The following is a 27,735-nucleotide window of genomic DNA, read 5'->3' as shown; positions in this document are numbered from 1 at the left end:
GTTTCTTATCTTCCTAGAGTTTGTATTAGGTCAAACTTTATTTTGTTCCATAATATACTGAACTCCTTTAAAAATGCATCACCCAATTTTTTAATTGTTACTGCTATATCACGTGTGAGGTTGGTACAAAACACACAATAACTAACCTGTGTATATAATTTTCGGGTTGTTTATTGCCTACCAGAAGACATCCAGTGATACAAAATGTAGTTAAATGTATTATTACTATTTCTCATATCCTTTTTACAACTACATGTATGTACAAATTAGACTGCTGTGTTTTCAGTGGTGTTCAGTATACATATTTTTTCGAACAAACAAAATTATTTGGAGACCAAATCCCGTTTGAGGCTACTTAAAAATATTAGAATAACAAGAAACACATTGTATATATACAGACACCAACATGTTAACAAGAAAATTTATTTAATATAATTTTATTTGTTAAAAGTACTCTTAGTAGAAAAAAATGGCAGAAAACTCATGATAGTCGCTTTAATATTAAGATTTGAAGACTCGCAACACAAGGATTAATCTAATATTAATCTCCTTTGAAGATCAACAAGGCAATGATGAAACTGTGTCAAATATTGTAAATAACAAGACTATAAGTAAGCTTAGTGTCGATAACCATCACGGATGACAAGGCAGTGATGAATTGAAGTGAGAAATTACTTGTTTGAATATTAACAACATGAATGAATAAATATTTGTGGTTTTTGTGAATTATAAGGTGAATTAAGTTGGTGAATCTCACTGAATCGATAGGGTCCATATTAATCTTTGTGAAAATTACATAATCGGGAGGATTTTTAGTGTGAATGATAGTTTCAGGGACAGTTTCTTTTGTAGATGGTTCTTGCCTGGATGAATTGGGTATATACATATTACTTTTCTGGAAGTGAAGATGGAGTCAAATTTTACATTTTGTTACATTATCTTTTTGCATTTAGATTCACTTTTCACAAACAAATATAAATTAAAAATTAATTACCAAAAAAAAAAAAAAATCAGGTTTATTTTATTTTAAAAAAACAAATGGCTTACATGAATATATTTAAATACTAATTTAAAATTACTTTTAAAAAGTCAATCAAATCAATTTTATTTATTTTAAAAAAAAACCCAGAAAAGTGAAAAGGTTTACATGCAGCCACATTTTGGTGGGCAAAACATCTCAACTCTGTTGAATTCTTGTTGTTTAGGCAAGACCAGTGAAAATATATTTATAAAAGGAGAAGTCCCAGAAATATTTTTAGTGCAATTATTATCTTATAATTTTATTGTTGAATTGTAGAAAGCCACTGCAGTTTTGTACAAACCACTTTGTGCCATGACATCACCAGCATTGTTAGCTGATGACATCACCAGCACTGTTGGCTGATGACATCACCAGCGCTTTTGGCTGATCACATCACCAGCACTGTTGGCTGATGACATCACCAGCACTGTTAGCTGATGACATCACCAGCACTGTTGGCTGATGACATCACCAGCGCTTTTGGCTGATCACATCACCAGCAGTGTTAGCTGATGACATCACCAGCACTGTTGGCTGATCACATCACCAGCACTGTTGGCTGATCACATCACCAGCACTGTTGGCTGATGACATCACCAGCACTGTTAGCTGATGACTGTTAGTATTAATTAATATGTATCCTGTATGTAATAGGGACATATGCTGTGTAATGCAACATTTGTGTTGGTTAATTTGCTGGTCATGTGACTAGCAAACTAACAAATGGAAATATAATATGGCTTGGCGACATCAAATAATATTAAATTTGTTTGAATAATCTTGGTGGTGTTATTTTTTATTTATTAAATCTTTGAAGGTCATAAAATGAGAGTTATAATATTAATGTAAAATATTAATGTAGATCTACTTTGCTTGAAAATTAAACTTTATCTTTAACTGGTAAAACTATTTAGGAGTTTGATATAAAAACTATTGCATGTCTGTTGTGGTTCCACTTAATATTACATTCACAGCAAAAACACTAGCTTAAACAACTAATATTATTCTATTTATAAAACTAATAATTGTGGTATGGTGTATTAGATATTGATAACTGGTTACTAAGAAATGTCACAAAATCATTCTTTTTATCTTGCAGCATGTGTGTAATTTAATATTCTTTGGTTACTTTTTCTGTCATCATTGAAATTGTTCTGTTTAAGAATCCGATCTGATTGGCATTGATATTATTATGTAATAGTATATTATTAATAGCACTGGCCCTGGTGGTGTAGTGGGTAAGCCATAAGACTTAAAACCAAACAAACTGAAGCTGGGTCAGGCGAGTAGGGTACCAGTTCAAGAAGAAATTAACTGAATCCAATGTGACAAAACACTACAGATCAGGGGCCTAATTCACAAAGATATCTTAGGCTCTGCTGAACAAAAAAGCATCCTCTTTGCAAGTCTTTTAGCATTGCACTGTGAGATCGAAAAATTGCGAGAGTTTAGTGAATTAGGTCCCTGGCAACAGACGACATCTCAGTACCGACCTCCACTAAGCAAGTCATGACAAGAAGTTTGTTTTGTTTAACGACACCACTAGAGCACATTGACTAATCATCGGCTATTGAATGTCAACCATTTGGTAATTCTTAAAGTTTGTTTTGTTTTACGACACCACTAGAGCACATTGATTCATTAATCGGGGATCTTTTATATGCACTTTCCTACAGACAGGATACCACATCCTTTGACCAGTTGTGGTGCACTGGTTGGAATGAGAAAAAGATAATTAGTTTAATGGATCCGCCAAGGTGGTTCGATCTTGCCTAGAGAGTGAAAATACTACGGTACACAAACATTTCTCAACAACCGTTGACTTGCGTCTTGGAAGACGTCCATATAACTTGACCTGACCTCTTACCTATGGCACTTTCTCCCTATTACAATGGACTGATCCGAACATCACAAAACCCGCTTGGTTACATTCTTCCAGAATACCCTAGATCGTATACTTCTAGAATTGTATTATCTTTTAGATCGTATACTTCTGTAAGTCCATATATTTTCTAGATCGTATACTTGTGTAGTTCTAAATATCTTCTAGATCGTATACTTGTACAATTCTATATATCGTCTTGATCGTATACTTGTATAATTAGATATACAGTGGACTCTGTTTAACCGGACTTACTTCGTACAGTCGAAATAGTCCGGTTTACATAGATGACCGGTTTAGACAGAGTTCATCCAGAGTTATGGTTCTTGAATGATCGACCACTCGCGATCAAGAATGACAGTTGAACCCATGGATGGTTGGGAAACAGTCATACAAGCCAGACTTGCAATCAATTATTTTACAGACATAAAATATATACTTAAAGGGACATTCCTGTGTTTGCTGCAATTTTTAAGATGTTATTTCCTAAAGCATTATTTATTCGTACGTACGAAATTATTTGAATACAAAATCCAGATCTAACGGCCTACCGCAATAAGAGTAAACTTCACACAAGTGTGATTACATTTTGTATTTGATCTTGCAATGGTGTCCTGATTACTCGGCAAGTGACGATCATTGTTCAACTAATTAAGCAGCCCGTCGTTCAGTCAACTCCCAACCTGGTGTAGACAGGTAATTAATGCATGAACGGTTCTTTCGTTCTTAATTTTTGATCCAGAGTCCGGAGTAGACAGAATACGGATTAGGCAGATATTTATACCGAAGAGATGAACGGTAGCTGGACGGGGCTTTAGAAATGGACCGGTTTACACAGAATCCGGTTTAGACAGAGTCCACTGTATATCGTCTAGATCGTATACTTCTGTAATTCTATATATCTTCTAGATCGTATTATTCTACACATCTTCTAGATCGTATACTTTGAGTATTAATTTGATATAAGCACAAAATCGAATTTAAATGAATCTATGTCATAATGTGCTACATGTATGTTCATCACTGACGATCTGAACTAATCTGTTCAAGTCGTACAGTAACCAGCGAAATATGAACAATGAAACCGTTACTACAATCAAAATCGTACCTCTGCACAAAGGCCTGAAGGCAGAGTTAGGAATATTTTGACACGGTTGTGACTGCACCCACGAATACTACGTTCGCAGAAACACCTTTTTTAGTAGCATGATGGAAAAATCATGGAACCGAAAGTTTTTTGGCCATTATCATAATTATAACGTAATCTACCATTACCATGATTACTGAAGTTTGACACCCAATAGCTGATGTATATTTCGTGCTGGGGTATCGATAAACATGATTCATTCATGATTACTGTAAAACAGTTTCCATTGGTTCATGAAGTTCATCAGGCGATTGCTTTACCACTGGGCTACTATGTTCCGATTCTTTTATTTTGTTGACGTCACCGGATTGGTTCCCAATATCTATAGATTTCTGATTCAGCCACGTATTGACCACTTCAGCATTTGATACGCCCTCTTTGAAAATCTAAATCCACAACCCCCACCTCCCTCCACCCCCACCCCCACACACAACACGCACTATTTCCTGCACACGCGTCAATTCTGAATAACAAACAACAACAAAACCAATACATTTTGCACAGCTTTTATGCTAACACCACCATGCGTTGGTCTTGCTGGGCGTTGTGGTGTCTCTCAACTTGTAACAGATGGTTATCGACAAGCCTATAACGACCAGTATCAGAAACCCCGCAGCACAGAAGGCCGATAGTAAGATTTGTCCAAAGGTGGAGTACGTGCTGTCATCATGATCACTGTTGGTTACGGCGATCTCGGGAACAGAACTGCCTTCCCACATCATCGTATCATTCCGGAGATGTTCGTGATTCAGTCTGATTGGGTGAGATCGAACTCTGGCGGTTTTGTCTGCTGCAGAATCTGCCGAAGTGTCGGTTAGAAATAATTATGTCAAAAAAACAACCTAGAAGATGAATTTGGCTATACATGCGCGTGTGCAGGGTAAAGGTTTCGGGGGTCGAAACCCCTCCTTGCAAAAACAAATTTTCTCCTCTTTCATTCAGTATATTTTCCTGGAGAGCACGACTCCCCCCCCCCCCCCCCCCCAATACATTTCGCTTGCCAGAGTCTAGACACACACACCCCTTCTAAAATCCTTGCATACGCGCCAGCTTATGTCATTTTAAGGCATACTGTCACGGATTTAAGGACCTTATTTCTCTAAAAATGGATAATAAATAAAAATTACATTAATTGTTGTAAACCAAATCTAGCCATCGCATCACCTTAACTGAACCATGATGGAGTGAAATGCATGTCAACCCTCTCGGCAATTTTACTTTTTGAATTATGGACCATTGCCATAATTCAATTATTTTTACAAAATATCATTAATAAATGGAGTATGGTGGTTATGAAGATGGTTGAATAAAGTACATTTAGGGACAAATCAAATTATTTTTGTTCAGGTAATACTTTTTTAGACCATTAAATAGGTCAGTGGTCTGTGACAATATGCCTTTAAAGGGTTTAAAGTTTTATTATCTGTAATTTTAAACTAGATTTTGAAGTATTTAAAATAAATATATTATGTAATTCCTTGAACGAGTAAGATAATTATCTATATATCCGATGCTAAAGCATATTGTAGTATTTGTCATTTGTGGCTTTTTTGTGGAGGTTTTATTATGTTAAAAATAAACAAAATGTTGTATTAAAAATAAATATAGTATGTAATTACTCGAACGAGTAAGAGAATAATATATATCTCATGCTAAAATATACTGTACTATTTATCATTTGAGGTTTTTATGGACCTGAAGAGATCGTTAAAGTTCTATTTAGAGAATGAGTCATTGTTATCCTTTTTGTAATTTATGTTTACTATTGTGAAATTAATGTTGTGTACCTGATTTTTCTGATCGCTTGCGTCTGGTGTTTGGACATGTGCTCTGCAAATGAACGAATACTTCAAACAATTTTATGTGGAAACATAATGTGGACAGAAAGAAGACTATACTGCATTAAACGTCAACCCATGATACTGTGTAACAAGCGGGTATGTAGTGTCTAACACTAAACTGCAAAGAGTGAGAAGAAGCCCCACACGCGTACGAGTTGGATGAGGGGCGGGAGGAGGGGCCGGGGAGCAACCGACCTCTAATGCTGGAGCAAATTCACAAATTCGGGTAAAAACGATCTTGATATTCGTGCAAAATGAGATGGCCTGAAACCCTTTCACCATGTATTTTCACCATTCTACCCACAAAATTCATGTAAAAATGCGTAGTGATTCAATTGCAACCAAAATTCATATAAAAATGCGTAGGGATGAATGTAGTTCAAAATATAACTTACGTACCCCATCACACGCATAACGTACGTACCCCCACTACACGCATAACGTACGTACCCCACTACACGCATAACGTACGTACTCCACTACACGCATAACGTACGTACCCCAGTACACGCACAACGTACGTACCCCCACTACACGCATAACGTACGTACCCCAGTACACGCATAACGTACGTACCCCAGTACACGCATAACGTACGTACCCCACTACACGCACAACGTACGTACCCCAGTACACGCATAACGTACGTACCCCAGTACACGCATAACGTACGTACCCCAGTACACGCATAACGTACGTACCCCAGTACACGCATAACGTACGTACCCCAGTACACGCATAACGTACGTACCCCATTACACGCAGTGGAACAGAGTGTCACGTTACATTCGAACGTCATCAGGCGTTCTCCTTGTAGTTGAAACATCTCGAAGTACGGACTGACGGCCTTGTTACCTGTCACTGTGAACCCTTTAGTGTTGTACATCACAACCCCATCACCGCATCTAAAACAATAACACACGAATATGTTTATATGTTCAAGGTGAACCCTTTTAGTGTTGTACATCACAACCCCATCACCACATCTAAAACAATAACACACAAATATGTTTATATGTTCAAGGTGAACCTTTTAGTGTTGTACATCACAACCCCATCACCGCATCTAAAACAATAACACACAAATATGTTTGAACCTTTTATATGTTCAAGGTGAACCTTTTAGTGTTGTACATCACAACCCCATCACCGCATCTAAAACAATAACACACAAATATGTTTATATGTTCAAGGTGAACCTTTTAGTGTTGTACATCACAACCCCATCACCACATCTAAAACAATAACACACAAATATGTTTATATGTTCAAGGTGAACCTTTTAGTGTTGTACATCACAACCCCATCACCACATCTAAAACAATAACACACAAATATGTTTATATGTTCAAGGTGAACCTTTTAGTGTTGTACATCACAACCCCATCACCACATCTAAAACAATAACACACAATATGTTCAAGGTGAACCTTTTAGTGTTCAAGGTCTTTTAAAACAATCATCCACATCTAAAACAATAACACACAAATATGTTTATATGTTCAAGGTGAACCTTTTAGTGTTGTACATCACAACCCCATCACCACATCTAAAACAATAACACACGAATATGTTTATATGTTCAAGGTGAACCTTTTAGTGTTGTACATCACAACCCCATCACCACATCTAAAACAATAACACACAAATATGTTTATATGTTCAAGGTGAACCTTTTAGTGTTGTACATCACAACCCCATCACCACATCTAAAACAATAACACACAAATATGTTTATATGTTCAAGGTGAACCTTTTAGTGTTGTACATCACAACCCCATCACCACATCTAAAACAATAACACACAAATATGTTTATATGTTCAAGGTGAACCTTTTAGTGTTGTACATCACAACCCCATCACCACATCTAAAACAATAACACACAAATATGTTTATATGTTCAAGGTGAACCTTTTAGTGTTGTACATCACAACCCCATCACCGCATCTAAAACAATAACACACAAATATGTTTATTTGTTCAAGGTGAACCTTTTAGTGTTGTACATCACAACCCCATCACCGCATCTAAAACAATAACACACAAATATGTTTATATGTTCAACCCTTTTAGTGTTGTACATCACAACCCCATCACCGCATCTAAAACAATAACACACAAATATGTTTATATGTTCAAGGTGAACCTGTTAGTGTTGTACATCACAACCCCATCACCACATCTAAAACAATAACACACAAATATGTTTATATGTTCAAGGTGAACCTTTTAGTGTTGTACATCACAACCCCATCACCACATCTAAAACAATAACACACAAATATAGTGTTGTACATCACAACCCCATCACCGCATCTAAAACAATAACACACAAATATGTTTATATGTTCAAGGTGAACCTTTTAGTGTTGTACATCACAACCCCATCACCACATCTAAAACAATAACACACAAATATGTTTATATGTTCAAGGTGAACCTTTTAGTGTTGGTACAATCGCAGCCCCAACCCCACCGCATCTAAAACAATAACATACGAATATTTATATGTGTATATGTTTCCAACCCCATCACCACATCTAAAACAATAACACACGAATGTTTATCCTTTAGTTTTGTACATCGCAATCCCATCACAACATATAAAAATAACAAGCATTATGTCTATCGTAAAAGCTGGTCACAAGTAAAGTTATCAAGGTGACCCACACAAACCCCATCACCACATCTAAAACAATAACGTTATTTCACTGTGGAAATTAATTTAATAATAACTGGTAACTCGTTTATTATCCTCTATTTCTGAGATTACAAATTTTCATCATAATATTATAATAATAAAATATTTTAGCAATTACTTTCTTTGTCGAAGTACACTTTCTCCGACGCCATATAACCGTAAATAAAATGTATTGAGTGCGTCGTTAAATAAACCATTTCCTTCCTTCCTTGTCGAAGTACAAGAAAAGGTCCATGTTTCAGTGTTTCATATACCAGTCGTGGAACAATGGTTGGACAGAAAATAATCCAATGGGAATGAATGAATGAATGAATGTTTAACGACACCCCAGCACGAAAAATACATCGGCTATTGGGTGTCAAACTATGGTAATGCAAATAAATAAAGTGATGATCAACATCAATATAAAAATTCAAGGTTTAAACAAAAACAGTGTAAAGAACTGTGCAAAAATACAAATACAAATACAAATATCACAGAATTTTACGGACACCGAATTTTACTCAAAACTTCAATTTGTGCTGTATTGGCCATTCTCAAAGAGAATGTTACACCCCTGCACCACGGTGAGGTTACAGCACGCACAGGGGTAATCCAATGGGAGACTCGATCGTAAGATCAATCGGAGCGCTCCGTTTAGTGAATATCCTAGAGACACGGATAAGACGATCCTTAAAGACCTGGGGGGGGGGGGGATTTGTTTAACAACACCACTGGAGCACATTGATTTATAAATCATCGGCTATTGGATGTTAAATATTTGGTAATTCAGATATATAGTCTTAGAAAGGAAACCCGCTACATTTTTCATTAGTAGCAAAGGATCTTTTATATGCACCATCCCACAGACAGGATACCCAGAGGCGGATCTAGGAGGGGCACGCCCCCCCCCCTAAATTATGTGAGTTATAATTTTATTATATATTAATTTTTATTTCTTTTACGATCCCTCTCCAAATCTCCCTCAAAGGTCCCTTGACATTGTGCCTCATGTCATTGCCCTCCCCCTCCCCCCCCCCCCCCCCCCAATGGATTTTCTGGATCCGCCACTGATAGCATATACCCGTCTTTGATATACCAGTCGTGGTGCATTGGCTGGGACGAGAAATGGCCCAACTGGGCCCACCAACGGGGATCGATCTCATACCGACCGCGCATCAAGCAAACGCTTTACCACTGGCTTTGTTCCGCCCCCAAATACATATATGAACAAACGAAGAATAGGTTACCCACCCGGCGAGAAATACGGCGTATCGTTTTCCGGTTGTCAGTCCAACGGCATCACAGTGGTTCGGGTGAATTCCTTCCTCTCTACCGGCGCCTGCAACCAGATGGAAACATTAGGTTAGGTTTAAAACGTCAAAGAAACATCCGTGAAAGAAGTGGAATCCGTCAAAGACAAAAGGGGCAAACTCTACTAATGAATGTTTTTTCAGGAGAGGAAACAAATAGTTTTTGTGTGTATATGTGTATATATATATATATATATATATATATATATATATAAATTCAAATGAAGCTTGTTATCGGTGTGCCACTAGAGTGCTCTATACTATATATATATATATAATTTCCATAGTATGAATTTACTTTATTGCATTTTCATCATGAATAAAGTTTGTTTTGTTTAACGATATCACTCGGTCTGAAGCACATTGATTAATTACTCATTGGCTATTGGATGTCAAACATTTGGTCATTCTGACACGTAGTCATCAGAGGAAACCCGCTATATTTTTCCTAATGCAACAAGGGATCTTTTATATGCACTTTCCCACAGACAGGAAAGCACATACCACGGTCTTTGTCCAGTTGTGGTGCACTGGTTATAACGAGAAGAAACCCAATCACTTGAATGGGCCCACCGAGGTGGTTAGATCCTGCGACGCAAGCACCTTAAGCGAGCACTGAACCGACTAAGCACAATCCGCCCCTTCATCATGAATAAATACAGTGTTGTCATTCTTCAACACATTCATAAAGCTTGTGGTCAAAAGAAGGCAAAACAAGTAAAACCTGGAGGTTTTGGTTAATGTGGAGTTAGGACCTTTTGTATAAATTCTGGGATTGATTTCAATACTAGAGTTTACAGTGCATATTGCCGTACCAATAACAATGGAATATAAATTGAAGATACATGTATATCGAACTATTAATGATTACAAGCTTTATGTGCATGGATGGAGCAGCAATCAGTTTTGCTTTTATCCTTTGGTGGGGATATATTAATGAACAGAATCTCCGAGTTTTCCCACCTCGATAATATAATTGTGAACAGAACTTTCAGCAGTTTCCACAACAAATTGCCTTTGTAGTTGATTTGTGAAGCATTTCCACACAAATAATATAAATGTAGATGAAGAACAAAATAAGGAACTGATGCTTATAAATATTTCACACACATGACGACAGTGTTCTGCCAGGTTTTGAAGTGGTCACAGGTACAGATATGAGTAAATATTGATACATATTGAGATACTGGTAAAAGAAAGTTATACGTAACTTATGGTGTCTACGGGATTGTTCCTCTGGAAAAACATTTACGAAATAGTAGATGCCGGTTTACACGTGAATCCTCTAACATTTCAAATCAGTTTTAAAAAGAAGGAAGGAAATGGTTTATTTAACGACGCACTCGACACATTTTATTTACGGTTATATGGCGTCGGATATATGGTTAAGGACCACACAGGTATTGAGGGAGGAAACCCGCTGTCACCACTTCATGGGCTACTCTTTTCGATTAGCAGCAAGGGATCTTTTATATGCACCATCCCATAGAAAGCACAGCACATACCACGGGTTTTGATGTACCAGTCGTGGTGCACTGGCTGGAACGAGAAATGCTTGAAAAAGAAATCAGTTTAATAGTTCGGTAGAGCATAATTAGTTTGGAACTCCTAAACGTGCATGTCAAGACTTTACAGTAACAAAGTTTTAAAACAAACTGAGTGGCAGAAATGAACATCTGTTACCATCAGAAAGGACTACGATCTGGACGAGTCGACCTTGACCTATTTCCCTCTGTGTCAGGTAATGACCTTTAATGTCGCTGACGAACAAAGTGATGTTGGAGGTCGTCTGCTGACCAGTGTTCCCCTGTATCTCGTATTTCGACATTTTTCTGCAGGTAAAAAAAAACGTAAACGTAAACAAAAAAAACGTTTCTAGTTTTGTGAACACAATAACGGAGAATTGGGGGGGGGGGGGGGGGGGGGGCTTCCCGAGCATGGCCAACACACCCTATTTGACAGACTCTGAAAATTGTGCAAGTGGAACGTTCAAAACGGTCTACTTGGGTAGCCTTCATAAACATGTTTTGCTATACATGTATATAATAATAATTATATATAATATATTAGTATCTCTGGACGACAAAACGGTTATCATAATAAAAATTCTATCTTTGCAAAAACCAGAGCCAAAGGGATCTTTTGATCAAGTCGTGATATTACGTTACGCAAAGTTTGTTTTGTTTAACGGCACCACTAGAGCACATCGATTTATTTATCATTGGCTATTGGATGTCGAACATTTGGTAATTTTGACATATAGTCTGAGAAAGAGGAAACCTGGTGCATTTTTCCATTTGTAGCAAGGGATATTTTATATTCACTATCCCACAGACAGGATACCACATACCACGTCCTTTGATATACCAGTCGTGGTGTACTGGCCAGAACGTGAAACAGTCTAATGAGCCCACCGACGGTTGTTGATCTAAAACCGACACCGGAACTTTGACAAAGTCGTCATATTATGTTATGCTAGGATCAGACTGTTAACTGTTACGACAAAGTTGGCCAATTCGATGGTTGCGCTGTAATTTCCCCCAAATCCCAATTTAGGACGGGCGCGCCCATATTAACAGATAGTGTGTTTTATACGATGAGAATCTAACTGTAATAACGTTCAGACTAGCAACTGGACAGTCGCAGAAGTCTTAACAGCAGAAAGTTGGACAACTTTCTGCTGGCAGTTGGTAGTCTCTGATTAGCATTATGCAAACTAAAACGAAAGGAAGCTATTCGGTTTTACCCTTCTCGAACTCTCAGTGAGGACTGGGCGTGGCCGTGTTTACCCAGAGTGCACGTGACAATGGTTCTCTCTTCCAGAGGCTTACTCACGAAGGGGGCGTCACTCTCGCCAAATCTAGCAACCACAAGAACACTGTAGACCTCCGAGTCTCTTTGTTTCTGTGGAGAAGGAAGGACATGTTTTATTTAACGACGCACTCAACACATTTTATGTACGGTTATATGGCGTCGGACATATGGTTAAGGACCATACAGATATTGAGAGAGAAAACCCGCTGTCGCCACTTCGTGGGCTACTCTTTTCAATTAACAGCAAGGGATCTTTTATATGCACCATCCCACAGACAGTGGTGCACTGGCTGGAGCGAGAAATAGCCCAATAGACCCACCGACGGGGATCGATCCCAGACCGACCGCACATCAAGCGAACGCTTTACCACCGGGCTACCTCCTGCCCCCCCCCCCCCCCCCCCCCAGAGAGAGAGAGAGAGAGAGAGAGAGAGAGGAGAGAGAAGAGGGTGCGAGAGAGAGGGGGGGAGAGAGAGAGAGGAACAGAGGATGACGCAAACGACGTCGTCAATGCCGATGTTCTCAAATAACGAGTTAAAGTTAAAGTTTGCTTTGTTTAACAACACCACTAGTGCACATTGGTTTATTAATCATCGGCTGTGGGATGTCAAACATTTGGTAATTCTGACATATAGTCTTAGAGAGTAAACTCGCTACATGTTTCTCTTATAAGCAAGGGATATTTTATATGCACCATCCCACAGACATGATAGCACATACCGCGGCCTTTTGGTAAACCAGTCGTGGTGCAATGGCTAGAGCGAGAAATAGCCTAAATTGTATAACGATTTAATCGTGTTCTAGATCGCATAAATGTTTTTGTTATATTTTAGGGTAATTTGGTAGGTTTGTTTGAGCAGCTTTTCAATGTATAGCCTGCAATCATCTACCAGGCGCGGATGGGGGGGGGGGGGGGGGGGGGGGGGGGGGGGGGCTGAAGTCACGTGAGCCCTCTTTTAAGCCAATGTCAAAAATAAATAAAAACCTGTTCAAACACCTCTTACCATGCCCAGGGCCCTCCTTTTACAAACCCCTCGACCCGCGCCTGGCTACTGCTGCCAATTAAAAGTGCGTGCGTGTGTCCATGCGTGCGTGTGTGCGTGTTGGTGTGCGTGTTGGTATGTGTATATTTTGTGTGTATATTTTTCGCCAAGGAAAAAGAAAGAAATGTTTTATTTAACGACGCACTCAACACATTTTAATTACGGTTATATGGCGTCAGACACATGGTTAAGGACCACACAGATATTGAGAGAGGAAACCCGCTGTCGCCACTTCATGGGCTACTCTTTCCGATTAGCAGCAAGGGATCATTTATAAGCACCATCCCACAGACAGGATAGCACATACCACGGCCTTTGATATACCAGTCGTGGTGCACTGGCTGTGACGAGAAATAGCCCAATGGGCCCACCGACGGGGATCGATCCCAGACCGACCGCGCATCGAGCGAGCGCCGTATTACTGAGCTACGTCCCGCCCCTTTTCGCCAAGGATTCTTGAAAAAAACGTTAATTGTTTTCTCACAATTTTGATAGTCTTCCGTCAATTATACAAAGATTTATTATATACTCTTCAAAAGAAGAAACGCAAAACCACATTGTCGTAACATTTGGAGAATTGATTTAATTATTGAATGGTGAGTCCGATAATTACCAAATGTTGCAGGATTGTTCACAATTCACTCTAGTCCATTGTGAGTAAGTGATAGGACACACCACCAAGGTCAGGTCATCTGGAGTCAATACCGGGTGTGGCCTCCGCGTGTGTTGACAACTGCCTGGCACCGCCTGCCCATTGAAGCAACCAGAGTACGGATGACGTCCCGGGGGATGGTGGCCCACTCGGCCTGCAAGGCTGCTGCCAGCTCGGGCAGGGTCTGGGGCTGTGGTTGTCGCTGTCGGAGGCGTCGGTCCAACTCGTCCCATAGATGCTCAATTGGGTTCAAATCCGGTGATATCGATGGCCAAGGAAGGACATTAATGTTGTTGTTCTGTAGGAAAGCCGTTGTGAGACGTGCTGTGTGAGGCCTGGCGTTGTCATGTTGGAACACTGCGTTGGCGTTGGCCATAACTGGAACGATGTGTGGCCGGAGGATCTGGTCAATGTAGCCCTGTGCATTCAGGTTGCCCTGCACGTGGACCAGGTCAGTTCTGCCAGTGTGTGAGATGGCTGCCCACACCATGACACTACCCCCGCCGAATCTGTCCACTTCCTGCACGCAGTTTGCCGCATAACGTTCACCACGACGCCTATACACGCGACATCTTCCATCATGACGTCGGAGTAGAAATCGGGACTCGTCACTGAACCACACCTGTCTCCATCGCAGTTGAGGCCATTGTCGATGAATCTGGCACCACTGCAGTCGGAGTCGACGGTGTTGTGGCGTTAAGATGACACCTCGAACCGGACGTCTGGCACGAATTCCTACCTCACGTAGGCGGTTCCGTACGGTCTGGTCGGATATCCTGCGCAAACCTGGTATTGCTGCGGCTGTGGAGGTGGCAGTAGTCAATCGTTCCCGAAGGTGGCGTACCCGGATGTAGCGGTCCTGCCCGGGGGTAGTGACCCGTGGTCGACCGGATCTAGGGAGGTCACGTGTTGATCCATGTTGCTGGTAACGGTCCCACAGTCTGGAGATGGTGCTTGGGGACACATGGAATGCCCTGGCAACGGCCGTTCTGGATTCGCCTGCGTCTAGTCGGCCGATGGCATTGTTTCTCTGCGGTTCACTGAGACGTGGCATGTCCTGGATTGTCAACTGTCGGCCAGATACAGAGGCCAGGCAAGCGAACACCCTGCACTTTTATACTGTCGGTGTTCATGTTGCACGTGCAGACAACGCACGTGCAGTGGTGACATGGTTTGCACGTGGCTGCGTTTTTGCGAATATTCACATTTTGGAACTTTATTGTACAGTAGCTGCGTTTTATCGAATGTAACCGTGAGAATGTGTTTGGGACATGCAATGACCTTATATTCACAAAGCATGAACCGGTAGGAAACATAAAATCGGAGTTATAACCCATTTGTACCCTTTTGCGTTTCTTTTTTTGAAGAGTATATATAGGATGGTTTATTTTGTAGTTATTAATTATGGCATTTGCAACTTTAGGAATAGACCTTTAAAAAATTAAAAAAATAGAAAACAAGAGACAAAAAATTGAAAAGGTAACAGTGCATTTATATCAGCGCAATGACTGCATAAAGTAAACTATTGATTTTGTGTGCAATTGGTGTTTTTATGAGCCATAAGAGATGTCATAAAAAAGTATGTTACATAATTATATTATATTGATTTGGTTCAAATTACCGATGTTTGAGACAGGTTTGTAAGACTTGCAGCTATATTTGTCCTTTGCAGTATTGATTCTTTGATTTTAACGAGCAAAACCCACAGAATTCTGATAGATATTGTTTTGAGAGACGGGTTATAGAACGTAGCTTAATCAGTACCATGACGTCTCAAAAACTTAACCAGTCGTTATAACGAAGATAAAAAAAATAAAATAAAAAGATAAAAAAATAAAAAGGTAAAAATAATTTGCTTCATGCTACTTGATCCCATTCCCAAGTTAATGAAGCAGGCAGGCAGGCGCATGAGTTTACTGTAGAAAAGAAAAAAAGAAAGAAAGAAAAAAAGAAAGAAAAAAGAAAGAAAGAAACAGAAAGAAAGAAACAGAAAGAAAGAAAAGGCAGGATGCACAAGTTGGAAGCAAGAATGAAAGATGAAAAAGAATGTGTAAAAAAAAAAAAAAAAAAATGATGAATGAATGAATGAATGAATGAATGAATGAATGAATCTTTAACACCACCCTAGCAAAGAAAATCTAGTATTTAGCTATGGAGAAAGAAAAGGTGCACTAACTTTCGACTGTTATTGAAATACATTTGTATACACATTTTATATGAACATATATAATATACTCTTCAAAAGAAGAAACGCAAAACCACATTGTCGTAACATTTGGAGAATTGATTTAATTATTGAATGGTGAGTCCGATAATTACCAAATGTTGCAGGATTGTTCACAATTCACTCTAGTCCATTGTGAGTAAGTGATAGGACACACCACCAAGGTCAAGGTCATCTGGAGTCAATACCGGGTGTGGCCTCCGCGTGTGTTGACAACTGCCTGGCACCGCCTGCCCATTGAAGCAACCAGAGTACGGATGACGTCCCGGGGGATGGTGGCCCACTCGGCCTGCAAGGCTGCTGCCAGCTCGGGCAGGGTCTGGGGCTGTGGTTGTCGCTGTCGGAGGCGTCGGTCCAACTCGTCCCATAGATGCTCAATTGGGTTCAAATCCGGTGATATCGATGGCCAAGGAAGGACATTAATGTTGTTGTTCTGTAGGAAAGCCGTTGTGAGACGTGCTGTGTGAGGCCTGGCGTTGTCATGTTGGAACACTGCGTTGGCGTTGGCCATAACTGGAACGATGTGTGGCCGGAGGATCTGGTCAATGTAGCCCTGTGCATTCAGGTTGCCCTGCACGTGGACCAGGTCAGTTCTGCCAGTGTGTGAGATGGCTGCCCACACCATGACACTACCCCCGCCGAATCTGTCCACTTCCTGCACGCAGTTTGCCGCATAACGTTCACCACGACGCCTATACACGCGACATCTTCCATCATGACGTCGGAGCAGAAATCGGGACTCGTCACTGAACCACACCTGTCTCCATCGCAGTTGAGGCCATTGTCGATGAATCTGGCACCACTGCAGTCGGAGTCGACGGTGTTGTGGCGTTAAGATGACACCTCGAACCGGACGTCTGGCACGAATTCCTACCTCACGTAGGCGGTTCCGTACGGTCTGGTCGGATATCCTGCGCAAACTGGTATTGCTGCGGCTGTGGAGGTGGCAGTAGTCAATCGTTCCCGAAGGTGGCGTACCCGGATGTAGCGGTCCTGCCCGGGGGTAGTGACCCGTGGTCGACCGGATCTAGGGAGGTCACGTGTTGATCCATGTTGCTGGTAACGGTCCCACAGTCTGGAGATGGTGCTTGGGGACACATGGAATGCCCTGGCAACGGCCGTTCTGGATTCGCCTGCGTCTAGTCGGCCGATGGCATTGTTTCTCTGCGGTTCACTGAGACGTGGCATGTCCTGGATTGTCAACTGTCGGCCAGATACAGAGGCCAGGCAAGCGAACACCCTGCACTTTTATACTGTCGGTGTTCATGTTGCACGTGCAGACAACGCACGTGCAGTGGTGACATGGTTTGCACGTGGCTGCGTTTTTGCGAATATTCACATTTTGGAACTTTATTGTACAGTAGCTGCGTTTTATCGAATGTAACCGTGAGAATGTGTTTGGGACATGCAATGACCTTATATTCACAAAGCATGAACCGGTAGGAAACATAAAATCGGAGTTATAACCCATTTGTACCCTTTTGCGTTTCTTTTTTTGAAGAGTATATATAGGATGGTTTATTTTGTAGTTATTAATTATGGCATTTGCAACTTTAGGAATAGACCTTTAAAAAATTAAAAAATAGAAAACAAGAGACAAAAAATTGAAAAGGTAACAGTGCATTTATATCAGCGCAATGACTGCATAAAGTAAACTATTGATTTTGTGTGCAATTGGTGTTTTTATGAGCCATAAGAGATGTCATAAAAAAGTATGTTACATAATTATATTATATTGATTTGGTTCAAATTACCGATGTTTGAGACAGGTTTGTAAGACTTGCAGCTATATTTGTCCTTTGCAGTATTGATTCTTTGATTTTAACGAGCAAAACCCACAGAATTCTGATAGATATTGTTTTGAGAGACGGGTTATAGAACGTAGCTTAATCAGTACCATGACGTCTCAAAAACTTAACCAGTCGTTATAACGAAGATAAAAAAAATAAAATAAAAAGATAAAAAAATAAAAAGGTAAAAATAATTTGCTTCATGCTACTTGATCCCATTCCCAAGTTAATGAAGCAGGCAGGCAGGCGCATGAGTTTACTGTAGAAAAGAAAAAAAGAAAGAAAGAAAAAAAGAAAGAAAAAAGAAAGAAAGAAACAGAAAGAAAGAAACAGAAAGAAAGAAAAGGCAGGATGCACAAGTTGGAAGCAAGAATGAAAGATGAAAAAGAATGTGTAAAAAAAAAAAAAAAAAAATGATGAATGAATGAATGAATGAATGAATGAATGAATGAATCTTTAACACCACCCTAGCAAAGAAAATCTAGTATTTAGCTATGGAGAAAGAAAAGGTGCACTAACTTTCGACTGTTATTGAAATACATTTGTATACACATTTTATATGAACATATATAATATACTCTTCAAAAGAAGAAACGCAAAACCACATTGTCGTAACATTTGGAGAATTGATTTAATTATTGAATGGTGAGTCCGATAATTACCAAATGTTGCAGGATTGTTCACAATTCACTCTAGTCCATTGTGAGTAAGTGATAGGACACACCACCAAGGTCAAGGTCATCTGGAGTCAATACCAGGTGTGGCCTCCGCGTGTGTTGACAACTGCCTGGCACCGCCTGCCATTGAAGCAACCAGAGTACGGATGACGTCCCGGGGGATGGTGGCCCACTCGGCCTGCAAGGCTGCTGCCAGCTCGGGCAGGGTCTGGGGCTGTGGTTGTCGCTGTCGGAGGCGTCGGTCCAACTCGTCCCATAGATGCTCAATTGGGTTCAAATCCGGTGATATCGATGGCCAAGGAAGGACATTAATGTTGTTGTTCTGTAGGAAAGCCGTTGTGAGACGTGCTGTGTGAGGCCTGGCGTTGTCATGTTGGAACACTGCGTTGGCGTTGGCCATAACTGGAACGATGTGTGGCCGGAGGATCTGGTCAATGTAGCCCTGTGCATTCAGGTTGCCCTGCACGTGGACCAGGTCAGTTCTGCCAGTGTGTGAGATGGCTGCCCACACCATGACACTACCCCCGCCGAATCTGTCCACTTCCTGCACGCAGTTTGCCGCATAACGTTCACCACGACGCCTATACACGCGACATCTTCCATCATGACGTCGGAGCAGAAATCGGGACTCGTCACTGAACCACACCTGTCTCCATCGCAGTTGAGGCCATTGTCGATGAATCTGGCACCACTGCAGTCGGAGTCGACGGTGTTGTGGCGTTAAGATGACACCTCGAACCGGACGTCTGGCACGAATTCCTACCTCACGTAGGCGGTTCCGTACGGTCTGGTCGGATATCCTGCGCAAACCTGGTATTGCTGCGGCTGTGGAGGTGGCAGTAGTCAATCGTTCCCGAAGGTGGCGTACCCGGATGTAGCGGTCCTGCCCGGGGGTAGTGACCCGTGGTCGACCGGATCTAGGGAGGTCACGTGTTGATCCATGTTGCTGGTAACGGTCCCACAGTCTGGAGATGGTGCTTGGGGACACATGGAATGCCCTGGCAACGGCCGTTCTGGATTCGCCTGCGTCTAGTCGGCCGATGGCATTGTTTCTCTGCGGTTCACCGAGACGTGGCATGTCCTGGATTGTCAACTGTCGGCCAGATACAGAGGCCAGGCAAGCGAACACCCTGCACTTTTATACTGTCGGTGTTCATGTTGCACGTGCAGACAACGCACGTGCAGTGGTGACATGGTTTGCACGTGGCTGCGTTTTTGCGAATATTCACATTTTGGAACTTTATTGTACAGTAGCTGCGTTTTATCGAATGTAACCGTGAGAATGTGTTTGGGACATGCAATGACCTTATATTCACAAAGCATGAACCGGTAGGAAACATAAAATCGGAGTTATAACCCATTTGTACCCTTTTGCGTTTCTTTTTTTGAAGAGTATATATAGGATGGTTTATTTTGTAGTTATTAATTATGGCATTTGCAACTTTAGGAATAGACCTTTAAAAAATTAAAAAATAGAAAACAAGAGACAAAAAATTGAAAAGGTAACAGTGCATTTATATCAGCGCAATGACTGCATAAAGTAAACTATTGATTTTGTGTGCAATTGGTGTTTTTATGAGCCATAAGAGATGTCATAAAAAAGTATGTTACATAATTATATTATATTGATTTGGTTCAAATTACCGATGTTTGAGACAGGTTTTGTAAGACTTGCAGCTATATTTGTCCTTTGCAGTATTGATTCTTTGATTTTAACGAGCAAAACCCACAGAATTCTGATAGATATTGTTTGAGAGACGGGTTATAGAACGTAGCTTAATCAGTACCATGACGTCTCAAAACTTAACCAGTCGTTATAACGAAGATAAAAAAAATAAAATAAAAAGATAAAAAAATAAAAGGTAAAAATAATTTGCTTCATGCTACTTGATCCCATTCCCAAGTTAATGAAGCAGGCAGGCAGGCGCATGAGTTTACTGTAGAAAAGAAAAAAAGAAAGAAAGAAAAAAAGAAAGAAAAAAGAAAGAAAGAAACAGAAAGAAAGAAACAGAAAGAAAGAAAAGGCAGGATGCACAAGTTGGAAGCAAGAATGAAAGATGAAAAGAATGTGTAAAAAAAAAAAAAAAAAAAATGATGAATGAATGAATGAATGAATGAATGAATGAATGAATCTTTAACACCACCCTAGCAAAGAAAATCTAGTATTTAGCTATGGAGAAAGAAAAGGTGCACTAACTTTCGACTGTTATTGAAATACATTTGTATACACATTTTATATGAACATATATAATATACTCTTCAAAAAGAAACGCAAAACCACATTGTCGTAACATTTGGAGAATTGATTTAATTATTGAATGGTGAGTCCGATAATTACCAAATGTTGCAGGATTGTTCACAATTCACTCTAGTCCATTGTGAGTAAGTGATAGGACACACCACCAAGGTCAAGGTCATCTGGAGTCAATACCGGGTGTGGCCTCCGCGTGTGTTGACAACTGCCTGGCACCGCCTGCCCATTGAAGCAACCAGAGTACGGATGACGTCCCGGGGGATGGTGGCCCACTCGGCCTGCAAGGCTGCTGCCAGCTCGGGCAGGGTCTGGGGCTGTGGTTGTCGCTGTCGGAGGCGTCGGTCCAACTCGTCCCATAGATGCTCAATTGGGTTCAAATCCGGTGATATCGATGGCCAAGGAAGGACATTAATGTTGTTGTTCTGTAGGAAAGCCGTTGTGAGACGTGCTGTGTGAGGCCTGGCGTTGTCATGTTGGAACACTGCGTTGGCGTTGGCCATAACTGGAACGATGTGTGGCCGGAGGATCTGGTCAATGTAGCCCTGTGCATTCAGGTTGCCCTGCACGTGGACCAGGTCAGTTCTGCCAGTGTGTGAGATGGCTGCCCACACCATGACACTACCCCCGCCGAATCTGTCCACTTCCTGCACGCAGTTTGCCGCATAACGTTCACCACGACGCCTATACACGCGACATCTTCCATCATGACGTCGGAGCAGAAATCGGGACTCGTCACTGAACCACACCTGTCTCCATCGCAGTTGAGGCCATTGTCGATGAATCTGGCACCACTGCAGTCGGAGTCGACGGTGTTGTGGTGTTAAGATGACACCTCGAACTGGACGTCTGGCACGAATTCCTACCTCACGTAGGCGGTTCCGTACGGTCTGGTCGGATATCCTGCGCAAACCTGGTATTGCTGCGGCTGTGGAGGTGGCAGTAGTCAATCGTTCCCGAAGGTGGCGTACCCGGATGTAGCGGTCCTGCCCGGGGGTAGTGACCCGTGGTCGACCGGATCTAGGGAGGTCACGTGTTGATCCATGTTGCTGGTAACGGTCCCACAGTCTGGAGATGGTGCTTGGGGACACATGGAATGCCCTGGCAACGGCCGTTCTGGATTCGCCTGCGTCTAGTCGGCCGATGGCATTGTTTCTCTGCGGTTCACTGAGACGTGGCATGTCCTGGATTGTCAACTGTCGGCCAGATACAGAGGCAGGCAAGCGAACACCCTGCACTTTTATACTGTCGGTGTTCATGTTGCACGTGCAGACAACGCACGTGCAGTGGTGACATGGTTTGCACGTGGCTGCGTTTTTGCGAATATTCACATTTTGGAACTTTATTGTACAGTAGCTGCGTTTTATCGAATGTAACCGTGGGAATGTGTTTGGGACATGCAATGACCTTATATTCACAAAGCATGAACCGGTAGGAAACATAAAATCGTTTTTGCGTTTTGAGTATATGTATACATTACTATTATATGATAATTAAATAATTGTCACCATTTTATTGTCACTGTGTATTTAGGAGAGGGCCTAGTAAATGGGCAAACTTGTGCTCAATCCTTTTGTTGTCCATGCAATAAAAATATGTTTCAATCATTAGAGGAAAGGACAGACAAACAGACAGATGGAAGGCGGGCAAGCGGACAGAAAGGCAGGCAGAAAAAGCAGACAGACAGACATACAGAAAGGCAGGCAGGCAGGCAGGCAGGCAGGCAAGCAGATAGACAGAAAGAAAGGCAGGCAGGCAGGCAGGCAGGCAGGCAGGCAGGCAGACAGAAAGACAGAAAGACAGGCAGGCAGGCAGGCAGGCAGGCAGGCAGGCAGACAGAAAGACAGGCAGGCAGGCAGGCAGGCAGGCAGGCAGGCAGGCAGGCAGATAGACAGAAAGGCAGGCAGGCAGGCAGGCAGGCAGGCAGGCAGGCAGGCAGGCAAGCAGGTAGGCAGATAGACAGAAAAACAGAAAGGCAGGCAGGCAGGCAGGCAGGCAGGCAGGCAGGCAGATAGACAGAAAGACAGGCAGGCAGGCAGGCAGGCAGGCAGATAGACAGAAAGGCAGGCAGGCAGGCAGATAGACAGAAAAACAGAAAGGCAGGCAGGCAGGCAGATAGACAGAATGATAGAAAGGCAGGCAGGCAGGCAGGCAGGCAGGCAGATAGACAGACAGAAACGCAGGCAGACTTATGTAGGCGGGTGGGTGGTGGACAGAGTTTACTCACAGGAAACACACACGTTGACAACGTTCTGTTTCCTGGGTAGGAGACGTTCAGCGAGTTATGCACGGAGTCGGTCGTGGTGAAGACGACGTCAGCATCCCTGCAGACGGCCTTGACGTCAGCGTGTAAGTCTGTGATGACGCTGATAACGGCGATGTCGTCGGTGGACGATCCACAGATGTGATTTACTTGAAACACAGTGTTAGGGAATTAAAACAATACGATTTTTTTTTTTTTAATTTGGCGAGCGACACATCACAAATGTTTTGAGTGACTTAATTTATGCTTTAATAAATGGAAAATAAAGTCTTTACATTAATTAAAAAAAAATAACTTTTTATGCCAAGATGAGCAAGCAAACAAGTACCTTTTATATGCAAAGTTTCTCATAAGCAGCAAATTCCAAAAAAGGCATCTCTATATGCACCATCCCACAGACAGGAGGATAGCACATACCACGGTCTTTGGTATACCAGTTGTGGTGCACTGCCTAGAGCGAAGAAATAGCCCATGAGCCCACCGACAGGGAGCGATCCTAAACCGACCGCGAATAAAAGCGAGTACTTTACCACTGGCGCTACGTCCCGCCCTTGTTCTTAACCATTTGAACTAGATATGAATGCAAATTAAATTACTCACTTTTAAAAAGTGGAATTCCTTGGTAGGTATCTTGGATCTCGATCAGGAAGCGCTTTAATTAATACACGTAACATCAGAATACAGTTATAAAAACAAGTCTGACCACACAAAGTGACTGCAAATAAAATAGGACTAACACCTTTTCTTTCAGGGGACCGCTGGGACAAAGGGGGGGGGGGGGGGGGTGGCGAGGACATTCCCATCCTTTCCCCGTTATCGTGCCCAGTAGACTGAAAGTGCCATTTTGAACAAGTAAAATCACCATTTTTGTGGGGGACGCATGTCACAGACCCAGAGAGTTCCAGGCCCCACTTCAAACACTCAAACCCGGGCCATTCCGCACGACCAATATCACACACCCACCACGCACGCACGCACGCACGCACGCACGCACGCAACCGCAGCACGCACGCCCACGCACGCAGCACACTCATTACATCCACACACATACACACACACCCCCACAACAGACATACACACAACCACAACACAGGGCACCACCACAGAACACTAGAGACGCACACACATTACACAGGGGAAACCACACATATATACACAGTACACACACACGGAGACCACACACACACAAAAACACACACATACATACCCTACACGCCCACAACTATAACAACCAACACAAAACACACAAAAAAACAATAAAAAACAGAAACCCAAAAACCTCGCCCATTGTCGAACAGAACGGAAACATCATTCTCATTACTAGATGTGAGTGCGTTAATCACGATACACGATGAGGATGTCACATTTCTATGGTACTTATCCCGTTGGAGAGTACGTTTGAAAAGATCCATGTATAATTTTGTTTTAAAACATCTCTCGTGGTACGATTTTTTTTTTAAATGAACAAAAGTACTTTAAAAAGTTTCTTTTTGTTTAACCCGCCTGCCCACTGGAGCAACCATTGACGGATGCGTCCCGGGGATTAATAAAAAATCATCGTCTACTATCAAAACATTTGGTAATACTTACAATCATAGAGAAGAAGAAACCCGCTCCATATAAAAACACCACCACAGACAGTCCGGTCACATACACGGCCTATGACACTATACAGTAGTGGCTGTGCATTCAGGTTGCCCTGCACGTGTGGACCAGGTCAGTTCTGCCAGTGTGTGAGATGGCTGCCCACACCATGACACTACCCCCGCCGAATCTGTCCACTTCCTGCACGCAGTTTTGCCGCATAACGTTCACCACGACGCCTATACACGCGACATCTTCCATCATGACGTCGGAGCAGAAATCGGGACTCGTCACTGAACCACACCTGTCTCCATCGCAGTTTGAGGCCATTGTCGATGAATCTGGCACCACTGCGTCGGAGTCGACGGTGTTGTGGCGTTAAGATGACACCTCGAACCGGACGTCTGGCACGAATTCCTACCTCACGTAGGCGGTTCCGTACGGTCTGGTCGGATATCCTGCGCAAACCTGGTATTGCTGCGGCTGTGGAGGTGGCAGTAGTCAATCGTTCCCGAAGGTGGCGTACCCGGATGTAGCGGTCCTGCCCGGGGGTAGTGACCCGTGGTCGACCGGATCTAGGGAGGTCACGTGTTGATCCATGTTGCTGGTAACGGTCCCACAGTCTGGAGATGGTGCTTGGGGACACATGGAATGCCCTGGCAACGGCCGTTCTGGATTCGCCTGCGTCTAGTCGGCCGATGGCATTGTTTCTCTGCGGTTCACCGAGACGTGGCATGTCCTGGATTGTCAACTGTCGGCCAGATACAGAGGCCAGGCAAGCGAACACCCTGCACTTTTATACTGTCGGTGTTCATGTTGCACGTGCAGACAACGCACGTGCAGTGGTGACATGGTTTGCACGTGGCTGCGTTTTTGCGAATATTCACATTTGGAACTTTATTGTACAGTAGCTGCGTTTTATCGAATGTAACCGTGAGAATGTGTTTGGGACATGCAATGACCTTATATTCACAAAGCATGAACCGGTAGGAAACATAAATCGGAGTTATAACCCATTTGTACCCTTTTGCGTTTCTTTTTTTGAAGAGTATATATAGGATGGTTTATTTGTAGTTATTAATTATGGCATTTGCAACTTAGGAATAGACCTTTAAAAAATTAAAAAATAGAAAACAAGAGACAAAAAATTGAAAAGGTAACAGTGCATTTATATCAGCGCAATGACTGCATAAAGTAAACTATTGATTTTGTGTGCAATTGGTGTTTTTATGAGCCATAAGAGATGTCATAAAAAAGTATGTTACATAATTATATTATATTGATTTGGTTCAAATTACCGATGTTTGAGACAGGTTTGTAAGACTTGCAGCTATATTTGTCCTTTGCAGTATTGATTCTTTGATTTTAACGAGCAAAACCCACAGAATTCTGATAGATATTGTTTTGAGAGACGGGTTATAGAACGTAGCTTAATCAGTACCATGACGTCTCAAAAACTTAACCAGTCGTTATAACGAAGATAAAAAAAATAAAATAAAAAGATAAAAAAATAAAAAAGGTAAAAATAATTTGCTTCATGCTACTTGATCCCATTCCCAAGTTAATGAAGCAGGCAGGCAGGCGCATGAGTTTACTGTAGAAAAGAAAAAAAGAAAGAAAGAAAGAAAGAAAGAAAGAAAAAAGAAAGAAAGAAACAGAAAGAAAGAAAAGGCAGGATGCACAAGTTGGAAGCAAGAATGAAAGATGAAAAAGAATGTGTAAAAAAAAAAAAAAAAATGATGAATGAATGAATGAATGAATGAATGAATGAATGAATCTTTAACACCACCCTAGCAAAGAAAATCTAGTATTTAGCTATGGAGAAAGAAAAGGTGCACTAACTTTCGACTGTTATTGAAATACATTTGTATACACATTTTATATGAACATATATAATATACTCTTCAAAAGAAGAAACGCAAAACCACATTGTCGTAACATTTGGAGAATTGATTTAATTATTGAATGGTGAGTCCGATAATTACCAAATGTTGCAGGATTGTTCACAATTCACTCTAGTCCATTGTGAGTAAGTGATAGGACACACCACCAAGGTCAAGGTCATCTGGAGTCAATACCGGGTGTGGCCTCCGCGTGTGTTGACAACTGCCTGGCACCGCCTGCCCATTGAAGCAACCAGAGTACGGATGACGTCCCGGGGGATGGTGGCCCACTCGGCCTGCAAGGCTGCTGCCAGCTCGGGCAGGGTCTGGGGCTGTGGTTGTCGCTGTCGGAGGCGTCGGTCCAACTCGTCCCATAGATGCTCAATTGGGTTCAAATCCGGTGATATCGATGGCCAAGGAAGGACATTAATGTTGTTGTTCTGTAGGAAAGCCGTTGTGAGACGTGCTGTGTGAGGCCTGGCGTTGTCATGTTGGAACACTGCGTTGGCGTTGGCCATAACTGGAACGATGTGTGGCCGGAGGATCTGGTCAATGTAGCCCTGTGCATTCAGGTTGCCCTGCACGTGGACCAGGTCAGTTCTGCCAGTGTGTGAGATGGCTGCCCACACCATGACACTACCCCCGCCGAATCTGTCCACTTCCTGCAC

General features: G+C 42.0%; 1 protein-coding gene across 1 annotated transcript in view; it reads right to left on the bottom strand.

Moving 5' to 3' along the window:
- Window positions 1-4,542: 4,542 nt before the first annotated feature.
- Window positions 4,543-27,735, bottom strand: part of LOC121378730 (vitelline envelope sperm lysin receptor-like) — a 29,833-nt gene continuing 6,640 nt past the window's right edge. The window contains exons 3-8 of the mRNA XM_041507016.1: window positions 12,633-12,790; window positions 11,570-11,718; window positions 9,828-9,915; window positions 6,643-6,796; window positions 5,838-5,880; window positions 4,543-4,849 (exon numbers count right to left, since the gene is read on the bottom strand). Coding sequence (XP_041362950.1) covers window positions 4,563-4,849; window positions 5,838-5,880; window positions 6,643-6,796; window positions 9,828-9,915; window positions 11,570-11,718; window positions 12,633-12,790 — 879 coding nt within the window. The 3' untranslated portion in view covers window positions 4,543-4,562. The remainder of the gene's footprint in view (window positions 4,850-5,837; window positions 5,881-6,642; window positions 6,797-9,827; window positions 9,916-11,569; window positions 11,719-12,632; window positions 12,791-27,735) is intronic.

Source organism: Gigantopelta aegis, chromosome 2 (assembly GCF_016097555.1).
Source record: "Gigantopelta aegis isolate Gae_Host chromosome 2, Gae_host_genome, whole genome shotgun sequence".
Taxonomy (NCBI): Eukaryota; Metazoa; Mollusca; class Gastropoda; order Neomphalida; family Peltospiridae; genus Gigantopelta; species Gigantopelta aegis.
Note: the sequence above shows the minus strand (reverse complement) of the source record. Positions and strands in the feature narration are given on the sequence as shown.